Raw genomic sequence first — 11,562 nt, 5'->3', positions numbered from 1 at the left:
AAAATTGGTTCAGGGGCACCTGGGTGGCTCAGTAGGTTGAGCATCTGACTTCGGCTTAGGTCATGATCTCACGGTTTGTGAGTTCAAGCCCCGTGTCGAGCTCTGTGTGGACAGCTCAGAGCCTAGAGCCTGCCTCGGATTCTGTATCTCCTTCTCTCTCTGTCCCTCCTCCACTTGCATTCTGTCCCTCTCTCTCTCAAACATAAATAAACATAAAAAAAATTTTTTTTAAAGAACAATTGGTTCAAAGAATTTTGGGGATGCCCCTGCTCTGTTGGTGCTAGGTACTTTTCTAAATGTTTTACATTTATGAACTCTCTTAATTTTTACAACAGCCCCATGAAATACCTAATATTACTTTTTTTTTTTTTGATGTTTGTTATTTTTGAGAGAGAGTGAGCGGGGGAGGGGCAGAGAGCGAGGGAGACAGAGGATCCAAAGAAGACTCTGCTGCTGTCAGCGCAGAGCCTGATGTGGGGCTCGAACCCATGAACTGCAAGATCCTGACCTGAGCTGAAGTATGACACTTAACTGAGCCACCCAGGTGCCCCATCTACTATTATTACTTTTGATTTACCAGTGAGGAAGCAGAGACGCTTAGAGGTTAGGTAACTTGCCCATGATCACATATCTGGTAAACAATGCAGTCAGGCTGTAGAATTTGGGCTCTTAAACATTAAGCTATTTGGCCTCCTAATACAGCTTTGGGACCTCTCAGGTTCCAGGCTCTGTATTAGGTTCTTTACATTTATCATCATTTATTCTAACAAGTCTGTTATGGTTGGATATATATGTATGTGTGTATATATATATATATATATATATATATATATATATATATATAATTTGTTTAGTTGTTTAATTGACGAGCTTCCAGTATATCTTCCATCACTCTGGCTATCACAGTCTACTATTTATAGGTGGCATTTGGAGAATGGTTCTTGAGTAAAGAGAAATATTTTTGAAAAGAAGACACTAATTCCCTAAGAGTGTTATTTCATGTATTCATGCCGAAAACATTCAATTACCTTTTTAAGAGCCAGGTAGAAGGAATTAAGGACTCAGATTCAAAGATGAAGAAGACATGGTCTCTCCCTTGAGGTGGTTACAGAAAGGAAGTGAGACCAAAGCCAAAGCAGAGTGGTAAGCACTATCACCAGGATTTGAACACAGAGGTGGGTACACTGAGGCTGTGTGCGTATGGGAGTAGGGAAGGCCTCATGAAGGAGGAGGTGATATCTGGGCTGAAACTCAAAGGATGAGGAGGGTTTTGCCAGGTCAAGAGGAAGATGAAGCCTTCTAATCAAAGGCAAGTGTACATGCAATGTTAGGGACCTATGGAAAGGTCCTAACTGAATGGTGTGCAGCTCAGTATGGAGGAGGCTGGAGGTGGTGGTTGTGGTGACAGAGGTGGAGGGAGAGGGGAAGAGAGAGGACTATGGAATGGGGCTAGAAGGCAAAATAACGGTTTGATTAACTGGATTCCTTGGGAAGGAACTCAGTTGCCTTTGGTTAAAAATCCCGGTTGCCTTTTTGTTAAAGGAGGTAAGATCCAGTCTGTTTGTCTGTGATGGTGTACTACTTTTACGGATGGCCTGCTCTACTTCACGTTTTAATAGCTCTGGTAAGAATGCTGGGAAAAGAGCTCTGGGGAGCAATAGATAGTAATTGAGCCTGGTATAATTTGTGGGAGATTGGCCTATCTAAATTAATCTAATAAGGTTTTATAGCTGGATGGAATCTAAAATATTAAATCTAATTTTCTCTCATTCTCTTTCTCTCTTTACCAGAGGAAGAAGGGGAGGCTGTGTAAGTTAAGTGGCTCGTGAAGCCCAACATCTAGTGAGTGAAGTAGTGTAAAGAGTACAATTTTTGAGTCAGGCAGACCTGAGTTCTAATCATGTCTTAGTAAATGGCCATGTCACCTTCAGCAAGTGCCCTAACTTCTCTGAGCCTTACTTTCCTTTTCTGCAAAACAATTACATCTACTTCATAGGTAGCCCCCAGCATAGGGCTTATCACATAAGGTTCCAAATATTCTCTTTGCCCTTCATCTTTCCTAACAGCACAGAGTCATTGTGATAGAGGTAAAAAAGAGATAAAAAGTGGAAGAGTTGGGGAGGTCAGTGCCCCCTCAAGCAGGGTCTCTCAAGCTACCAGAGTTATAGTAGCCCCCCCGCCCCAATCTGGACTGTCTGGGTTCAGACCCTGTAGGTCTGAAAAGTTGACACTGTCAGAACTTCCAGCGTGGACTGGCTCATTGGGGAGAGACTCACACTAACAAAACAGACAAGAAATTTATGAATAGTCTAGGGTGCAAATTCATTAACTTCTAGTGATGTATCTTATAACTAGCTCATGCATTCTCAGTCTCATATTTTTATCTTGAAGTAGAATAATCAGAAAGTTGTCGAGCCCAGTATCTGAGCTAAGAGTTGGGCAGTCTTCAGAAATATTTCATCCAGGTTGTAAGAAAGGCTGATGATTTCACAACCAAGGACCCTTGGTTGTGTGCGTGTGTGTGTGTGTGTGTATGTGTGTATGTATTCACAGTGCTGGAGAAACAACACATTCCTATTGTAATTGCCTCATTTAGACTCTGTGTGGACTACATCTTTCTATTAACACATGCATCTTCTGAAATGATATAATTGATTGAGTTAGAATTACCTTCAGGTACATTCTGCTATTGAAAAAGCACTCTCCCATCACCTTTGATTGGATCTGGGTGTTTCACATGTTTATACCAACATTCTTACCAGCTACAGATAGCTGATATTAACTTGCAGACTTGAGATTTCCTCTATTTTCTAGAAGCATCTCATGACAGTTCTTTGCACTAGTCTCACTTATCTGTATACCCATTGCCTGGTAGGTAGCATGTACTTGATAAATGTCAGTTCAATAAAGGTGAGGATAAAAGAGAGGACATCAGAAATGGGCTCGAGGAATAGGATTTAAGTCCTCCAGTCCTCATGGAACACTCAGGAGAGGATGCAAATGGTGTGAGGGATGTAGAACCACCCAGGATGGGAAGCTGAGGAGGAAGAAACAACTTTCCATAAGGTTTCTCTAGAAGGCAGTTGGAAGATTAGGAAAACAAGTGTTACAGGGCTGTTGCTGAAATCTAAGAGAGCAGTGAGGAAGCAGACAGGAACATGGATTAAAAAGTGAAGAGATGCTAAATACGTAGCCAGATACGCTGTTGAGATGCAGGTGAGTGGATTCTAAGTGTAATTGGCGAAAAAGAGCAAACAGAGGAGGTAGGCGGTTGTTTGGGTAAGTTCGCATCTGGATTGGTCGAGTTGTTGGGACAAATGAGTTGAGGTACCCACTAAGCAGTTTGGTGTAAAGGTCTGAGCTTCTAGAACAAATCTGGGATAGTTGAAAGCATGGAAGTGGGAAGACTCCTCAGGAAGAGCGAAGAATGGAGGGGGGGTTTTGTGTAGGGGGCAGAGCCCAGACAGACACGAGAATTTAGAGCCAGGTAGAGGAAAATGAGCAGGATGGGGAAAGTCGGGGGACATTTTGAAAGCCAAAGGAGCAAGTTTCAAGGCGGTAATCGGATGCCTCCTGGAGGTCCGGAGGAGGACAGATCTTTTTCAGTCCTTGGTGACAGTGTATTCCGAGGAGCGGGGATGGCTGGGGGTGGGGCTAAGCCACACCGAAGGCCACGACTAAATTGCAGAGAAAGCAGACGGCCTTGGTAATTTTTCTGGGAGTTCGGCTGTGAACAGACAGAAAAGGCGGGACTTGGAGAGTAATTTAAGGCTCAAGGGGATAACTGGCTTCAGAATCCCTACCCTTGAGTGGGAACAACTCTGCATCTGCTGGAGGCCCCTCTGCAGGCCTTTTGGGTCCTTCTTAGGATTTCCCTTCTAGCTCTAAAACTGGAAAAAAAAAAGAACCAATTCCCTCCCCCCTCTCCCCACCCCCCACCTACCTCCGCCTCGCCTTCTCTAAACTGAAAACAAAAATTGCCACTCAGTAAAACGCCAAACCAGCGTTTTGTCCGAAAGCTTTCTTTCTTTAAAAATCCTCTCATGCAAATTAGGAGCTTTAATGTGGCTCCCAGCGATTGGTAGGTACGTACGAAATCCGTCATTTCCTTGTAGTGCAGGATGCAAACGAAGAGTCCGCTTTCTGCCTTCCGATTGGCTGTTTGATTGGGCTACTTCCCTTCACCCCTCCCGGTAGCTCTTATAAATTACACCAAATTGGTTATCCTTTCCACTTCCTTCTCCTTGAATAAGAAGCTGTAACTGCATTTTTGGCCGTAATGTCTGGACGCGGAAAGCAGGGAGGCAAAGCTCGCGCCAAGGCCAAGTCGCGCTCGTCCCGCGCCGGCCTGCAGTTCCCGGTGGGCCGCGTGCACCGCCTGCTGCGCAAGGGCAACTACGCCGAGCGGGTGGGGGCCGGCGCGCCGGTGTACCTGGCGGCGGTGCTGGAGTACCTGACGGCGGAAATCCTGGAGCTGGCGGGGAACGCGGCCCGCGACAACAAGAAGACGCGCATCATCCCTCGCCATTTGCAGCTAGCCGTGAGAAATGACGAAGAGCTCAACAAGTTACTCGGGGGTGTCACCATTGCCCAGGGCGGCGTCTTGCCCAATATACAGGCGGTCTTGTTGCCCAAGAAAACGGAGAGTCACAAGCCTGGCAAGAACAAGTAATTAGGAAGCTTGAGACCATCCCCACTAACCCCAAAGGCTCTTTTAAGAGCCACCAAAGTGTCAAATGAGGGGCTGATCACGGAATAGCGCATTAGCTCTTTTTTTGAAAATTTGGGTGGCTCTAAAAAGAGCCTTTGGTCTTTGGCTTGTCATGATTTATTTGCTTTTGGCTTTGTGGCTTTCTGTTTTCTTTGGTAAGAGAACGGCCTGGATGTTAGGCAGCACGCCGCCCTGGGCGATGGTGACTTTGCCCAACAGCTTGTTCAGTTCCTCGTCGTTGCGGATGGCCAGCTGCAGGTGGCGGGGGATGATGCGCGTCTTCTTGTTGTCGCGGGCCGCGTTCCCCGCCAGCTCCAGGATTTCCGCCGTCAGATACTCCAGCACCGCCGCCATGTAGACCGGCGCGCCGGCCCCCACCCGCTCGGCGTAGTTGCCCTTGCGCAGCAGGCGGTGCACTCGGCCCACCGGGAACTGCAGGCCGGCGCGGGACGAGCGCGACTTAGCCTTAGCGCGGGCCTTGCCTCCCTGCTTTCCGCGACCCGACATGACTGAAAGTGAGGTTAGGACACTTAAAGCTCTGAACCTCACAACAAAACAGGATTGAAAGCTCAGCGATCGAAAAGCCTTTATAAGCTTTGCTAGGGGTGGGGTCAGGAACGAGTTTTTCATTGGTCCTAAATTGGCTCCAGAACTGGCCAATAAGGCCAAGAGTAGGTGCTGTTACGTAGTTATTACTGATAACGCAAGGTCCCTGCAAGGCCCAATGGAAATGAAGGACTTTTGGAGCCCTAATTTGCATACGGTGGTTATAAAAGGATCAGGCCCGCCCATTCTCGCACTTCTTTTCTTTGCTAACGCGTGTGGTGTTGTACGATGCCTGAGCCGGCAAAATCCGCTCCCGCGCCCAAGAAGGGCTCGAAAAAGGCGGTCACCAAAGCCCAGAAGAAGGATGGCAAGAAGCGCAAGCGCAGCCGCAAGGAGAGTTACTCCATCTACGTGTACAAGGTGCTCAAGCAGGTGCACCCCGACACTGGCATCTCGTCCAAGGCCATGGGCATCATGAACTCGTTCGTCAATGACATCTTTGAGCGCATCGCCGGCGAGGCCTCCCGCCTGGCGCATTACAACAAGCGCTCAACCATCACGTCCCGGGAGATCCAGACGGCCGTGCGCCTGCTGCTGCCCGGCGAGCTGGCCAAGCACGCCGTGTCCGAGGGCACCAAGGCCGTCACCAAGTACACCAGCTCCAAGTGAGTCCCTGCCGGGACACGGCGCTCGCACGGGTCGCCGGCCGCTTGACTCCAAAGGCTCTTTTCAGAGCCACCCACCTAATCACCAGAAAAGAGCTTTGTTCACTTATTTTCCCCTCACTTCCTTCTCACAAAGTAAGTTTTACTTGCGAAAGGTCATGGAAGATGGCACACGTAGTATCTAAGCCTTTCTTAAACTTGAGACTCCTGGCGCGTGACTGGCTTTGCTTTTTAATCTAGAGCGCGTCTTAAAAACTTTTAACTGTCTTAGTTTTCCTACAAATCCTTTCGAATTAAGATATTGGAGAATCTGTTCCTCCTCACCTTCCGTCCCTAGACTATTGTGTCCTGGTCGTTCTGTTGGGTGTATGTTGCATCGGTGTTCTAAAACGAAATGAGTGATTTCGGTCATCCTCACTTAAGAAAGAGTCCCAGGACAACTAAGCCCCGGGGGCCGCGGATATTGCGTCAGAGCGCTGAAGAATTCTTCCGAGCGTTTGGCAGCTGCCTGGGTGCCCAGTCACCAGTTCTGCCCTGCGGTGTGGCCTCCTGTGGATCCCAGCGGTCTGGGCGTTAAGGGTGGAGCCTGTGCTGCCGGGTCCTAGCCTTTCCCTGATTGGACGACATGAATATTTAAAATCACCCGCCCGCTCCGGAATTTGTAGATTCTGGTTTCCGCTGCTTACTTTGGGTCTTTGAAATCCCTGTTATTTCTCGGTTTGTGGATCGTGTTTGCATTTAATTCTTCTCGGAATGCTCCGGCCTTAGGTCACTGCACGGCGCTGGTCATTGAGGTCTGGGCTCAAAAGCCACCTCTCGGAGGCCTTCCCAAGTCCCACTCAGGAATTTGCGCCTCTTGTTCCTGCCTGTCATCCGGTCTCATGGTTTTCTCTTCCTCCTAGCAGCCGTCAGAAATTGGTTCGTTTCTTAGGTATGGTCTTTGTTCTCAACCCCTTAACAGAGACTTTGCTGGTCTGTTTTTCTGTATTGTCCGTGCCAATCAGTGCCTGGCACAAAGCGGACACTTAAATACTTACTGAATTACTAAGATCTGTCGAATTAATTTTCCCACCCCATCCTTTTCTTAATCGCTCCCGTGGATGGATGGGTGCCGTTCATTTCCATTAGATACATGTGAAGACATGAAAATGCAAATGTTTTTGGAGCTCTTTGCCCAAGTCCGTCCGTGGTCACCTCAGGGCAAGATCTCTGAGGAGGCCCGTGTTAAGATTCTTTTTGCGCCAAATAGGTGACAATGGTTGGTTCTCCCTTTACGCTCCTTAGTGTAGCGTAACCTCTTTTGGATTTTCGTTAAATTCAGAGCATTGAATCCTTTTCCAGTCTCCTTTTCTGAAACCCATCACTTCCACCCTGATCCTCTGTTACCCATGGAGATGAGCATTTAATTTACACTCACCTTCTCATCAGGAAGCCCTGAAAAGATAGACCCTGTAAGACAGGCAAGGTTAATAACCCTTTTGCAAAGGAGGTTGAGAAAAGCAATGGGATTGGTTCACTGGTCATGCAGCCAACTTTTCCACCTTTGTGTCCTCAAATGCGTGGACAATTGCATTTTAGTTTTATTTTGTGTGATTACAGAATGTTCACAGTCTTTCTGTCCAAGCCTTGATTTTGCTGATGAAGACACTGATCAGTTATTCAACTCTGCTTTTGGCTAAGGGGTTCTGGGGTTGATCCTAAGAGTTTTGTGAATTCAGACGGACTCCAGACATCATGAACTGAATAAGTCTTCTGTTTCCCACATGCGTGTTTTCAAGTATGTGTAGATGCTATTGTATTAATAAAATTACCGATTAATTTAAAAGCTTGGCTGCTTTCTTTTTATCTGCAATATATTTTCTCATTAAATGAAGTAAACAGATACAACCACTGCTGGGTCTGTGGAAAAGGATAAATATTTATAAACCATTGGCCAAAATTACTTCTACCCAAGAGGTGCACTGGGGTTGAAGTAGCTTGTTATGAGGACACTGTTAATGTTTAGTCATTTAAAAAGACATGACCACAAATAAGAAGCATTATAAACAAGGTAGAAGAAATAAAGTCCTTAAGAAAGTTTAGCTAACACCTACAGAGCACTTACTATGTGCCAGACAATGTTCTCCAGGCCCTTTATACATATTGACTCATTTAATCCTCACAAGAACCTCATGAAATAGTTACCATTATTATCTCCCATTTTATAGTTGAGGAAACTGAGGCATAGAAAGACCTCTCCTCAGAAACTCTCCAAAGAATAAACTGCTAGTTCAGGATTTAAGGGATTTGAGAGAGTAAGATCAATCTCTGAAAACCTGGATCCCTCCTTGGATTTTGGGGGGAAATTATGCTTTACAATTAAAAGGAATATCACCTGCTTTATTCTTTTCAGGATGTGCCCTGTATATAAATCTATGGTGGTGGTGATGGCTGAAATCCTTGGGGAGGGGACTGAGGGGGTTCTGGTTCTCCATCGGAGAGGCCCTATCTCAACTTGCTTATCAGTTGGAATCCCTTCACTAATATGAGAGAGTCTTGGTTACTGGTTTCAGGCTCCTCCTGGGCATGGTGTTCACTAGCAAGGAAACTGCAGAGTGGGGAAGGGGAAGAGGTGATAGAATTTGAAATTTTAACTCCAGAGGGGAGCTAATTAGTGATAGTGAGTTTAATCTTCCTAAAGAATCTTTTTCATCACTTCTTTCTCCTGCTCAGACATCTGTTGTCTATTTGCTTATGTTGGGGTTAACAATGATTGTTATAATAATTGCCTCTACTTATTGAGCACTTAACTACTTCATGGTCCTCTGCATTGCATCATTCGATCTATAACTGGCACCACTGAAGTAGATTCCATTATCATCATCCTTATTTTCTAGATAAAGGAAACAGCCTCAGAGAAGTTAAATAACTTGTCCAGGATTGTTTAGGAAGTAAGTGGTGGAGCTGTAATCCAACACACATTTTTAAAAAGCTTGATATTCAAAGCTTTCCAAAATCTGCCTCTTCCTCCTTTTATAGCTGTGTCTCCTACTGCTCTCCTATAGGGTTAGGTGGGTTTTCTGCTCTACTTCAAATGGTCTGTTCACCTTCCACTAAACCCATTTGCTCCTTCCCAGGTCTGGATTGGATTGCTCCTTCCTTCTGGCTTGGCCAGAGTTTTCTTTCAAGCCAAAGTCATACCTTCCAGCTCAAATGACATCTCTTCCTTCATTTCTCTATCATACCCACTTGCACTCACCTGTTCTCTTCAAGTGGGAGAAAGTGTTAGGGTTGCACCTCACCTCTTCTAGGATCAAACCTCTCGGATATTCCATGTTCTCCTGCTAGAGTAATCTTCCAAGCACAGGTCTGACCTCATCACCTACCTGCTGATAAACCTCCAGTGGCCTGTATCACTGCCTCAGTTTGGCCTTCAAGAGAAAAAAAATAAAACAGAAAACATAAAACTTTATCAGTAATTCTTACCATATTTGGTTTCACAATGTGGCCTGGGGAGGGGGCCTTTCTTTAAGAGGGAGGTTAACATAGCTCACAATACAGGTAATCAGTAATTCTGACACAGAGAGTAGTAAGCCTGAAGGGCAGCTCTGTTTGGGTTTCAGCAAGTGACCCTTAACTGCAAGACTGTCCCTGTGCCTAGGGAGACTAGGTTTCATCATTCATTTCATATGGGCAATGGAAAATCTTTGTCTACTAATTTTGTAAATCTATTAAGTATCTATTGATATTAAGTTCTATAAGAAAGGCTCTCTAGGATCATTCCTCTTCTCTGACTCCTAAGCATTGCTAGATATGATATCATTGATTCATTTTTTCATTCAAAAATTGGTTGAGTGTGTTAGATATCAGGCAATCTGCTGGGCAGTGAGCATACAAGATTCAACAGAATAGAGTGGCTTCTGCCTCCCTGGACTTTTAGTGCCTAGGAGAGAAGTTGGATATTAAACCAGTGACTATAATAAAGTGTGATGAGTGTTAAGTGGGATAAGTGCCGGCACAGATAGTGCAATGGAGGGAGGCCTAACTTGACATTGGTGGGGGCGAGGAAGGCCTCTGGGAGGAGGGGACTTTAGGATGAGGCCTGAGGTGGATGGGAAGGAAGAGTGTTCCAGGCCATGGGTGGCATGGGCAAAGGCCTGGGGGAGAGCAAAAGCCAGCTGGCTCAGAGAAGTAGGAGGAACTTCAAGAAGCAGTTTAGAGGGCAAGTTTAGGTAGCGTTTGGAGGGCAAGGAGGAGAGCACAGTAAAACGAGTTTACACCGGAAGGTAGAGCCCAGACCTTGCCAGATTAGACCAGACATATGGAAACAGACTTTAGAAAACCCCATTAGCTTCTAAGCTAATGTGACTATGGAGACAGGAAGGAGCCAAATGGCAGTGAAAACACAAATGGCAGTGAAAACACAGTCTCAGAGGCCACAGGGTCTATGTCCATTAAAGCACCTTCTGGGGCAGATGGCACCCTGGCCCTCAAATGGGTATCCATTCACTGCAGTGGGGTATCCCTTAACATAGAAATGGCTGCATCAGGCCATCCAGGCCGATACCAGCCACCATGGCGCTCTGAGGAACCATGAGATTTCGAGGGGTCTGTGAGATTCATAATAGGTCAAATGTAAAGATTTGCTAATGCCCAGTGCTGGTTAAGGTTAGAGAAATGGGGTAATCTTATACACTATTAGTGGGAGAAGAATGTGGTGCAAACTTTTTAGTGGGTAATGTAACAATAACTATCACAATTCCCTTTTCATATACGAAACAAAACAAAAATGTCTAAACAAAATCCTCCAAGATACTTATGCAGGGAGGGTAAATAGCAGCTTTTTATTTCTATTTTCTATTTTTTCCTACTTTTTTTATTATTAAAAAATTGTTTTTAAAGTTTATTTTGAGAGAGCGCGCGCATGCGCACAAGCGGGGGAGGGGGGCAAAGAGGGAAGACAGAATCTCACACAAGCTCTGTGCCATCAGCGCACAGCCAGATTCGGAGCTCGTACTCACCAACCAACCACGAGATCATGACCTGAGCCGAAATGGGAGTCAGACACTTAATTGACTGAGCCACCCAGGCACCCCTCTACTTTTTAAAAAGTTTATTTATTTTTATTAAAATTTTTTTAACGTTTTATTTTTGAGACAGGAAGAGACAGAGTATGAACAGGGGAGGGTCAGAGAGAGGGAGACACAGAATCTGAAACAAGCTCCAGGCTCTGAGCTGTCAGCACTCGAACTCATGGACGGTGAGATCATGACCTGAGCCGAAGTCGGCCGCTTAACCGACTGAGCCACCCAGGCGCCCCTATTTATTTATTTTTGAAAGAGAGAGAGAGAGTGTGTGGGTGCGGGAGCCAGGGAGGAGCAGAGACAGAGGAACAGAATTCCAAGCGCAGAGCAAAGTTTGGAAGTCACAAACTGAGATCATGACCTGAACCTAAATCAAAAGACGGCCGCTTAACCGACTGAGCCACCCAGGTGTCCCAACAGCAGCTTTTTATTAAAAGCATATTTTTAATTCTTGATAATTGAGAAATTAAAACATATACACAGAGGGGAAGATACCCATTACCCAACTTCATCAATTACCAACTTAAGACTGTCCTGTATCATTTTGAAGCAGATCACAGACAGCATATTATTTCAT

General features: G+C 45.7%; 3 protein-coding genes across 3 annotated transcripts; 2 read left to right on the top strand and 1 right to left on the bottom strand.

Annotated features, from left to right (window-relative positions):
- Positions 1–4,208: 4,208 nt before the first annotated feature.
- Positions 4,209–4,672, top strand: LOC101081066 (histone H2A type 2-B). Its single transcript, XM_003990557.6, has one exon. The coding sequence runs from the start codon at positions 4,280–4,282 to the stop codon at positions 4,670–4,672; it is 393 nt and encodes a 130-aa protein (XP_003990606.1). The 5' UTR covers positions 4,209–4,279.
- Positions 4,673–4,782: 110 nt separating this feature from the next.
- Positions 4,783–5,286, bottom strand: LOC101080814 (histone H2A type 2-C). Its single transcript, XM_003990556.6, has one exon. It carries the CDS (start codon positions 5,216–5,218, stop codon positions 4,829–4,831), a length of 390 nt encoding a protein of 129 aa, XP_003990605.3. The 5' UTR covers positions 5,219–5,286; the 3' UTR covers positions 4,783–4,828.
- A 218-nt stretch (positions 5,287–5,504) lies between these two features.
- Positions 5,505–5,999, top strand: LOC101080561 (histone H2B type 2-E). The gene has a single exon (XM_003990555.6). It carries the CDS (start codon positions 5,546–5,548, stop codon positions 5,924–5,926), a length of 381 nt encoding a protein of 126 aa, XP_003990604.1. The 5' UTR covers positions 5,505–5,545; the 3' UTR covers positions 5,927–5,999.
- Positions 6,000–11,562: the final 5,563 nt, after the last annotated feature.

This window comes from Felis catus, chromosome C1 (assembly GCF_018350175.1).
Source record: "Felis catus isolate Fca126 chromosome C1, F.catus_Fca126_mat1.0, whole genome shotgun sequence".
Classification (NCBI taxonomy): domain Eukaryota; kingdom Metazoa; phylum Chordata; class Mammalia; order Carnivora; family Felidae; genus Felis; species Felis catus.
Note: the sequence above shows the minus strand (reverse complement) of the source record. Positions and strands in the feature narration are given on the sequence as shown.

Coding starts and splice junctions, on each gene's coding strand:
- LOC101080561 (XM_003990555.6), top strand. CDS start 5,546: ATGCCTGAGCCGGCAAAATCCGCTCCCGCGCCCAAGAAGGGCTCGAAA.
- LOC101080814 (XM_003990556.6), bottom strand. CDS start 5,218: ATGTCGGGTCGCGGAAAGCAGGGAGGCAAGGCCCGCGCTAAGGCTAAG.
- LOC101081066 (XM_003990557.6), top strand. CDS start 4,280: ATGTCTGGACGCGGAAAGCAGGGAGGCAAAGCTCGCGCCAAGGCCAAG.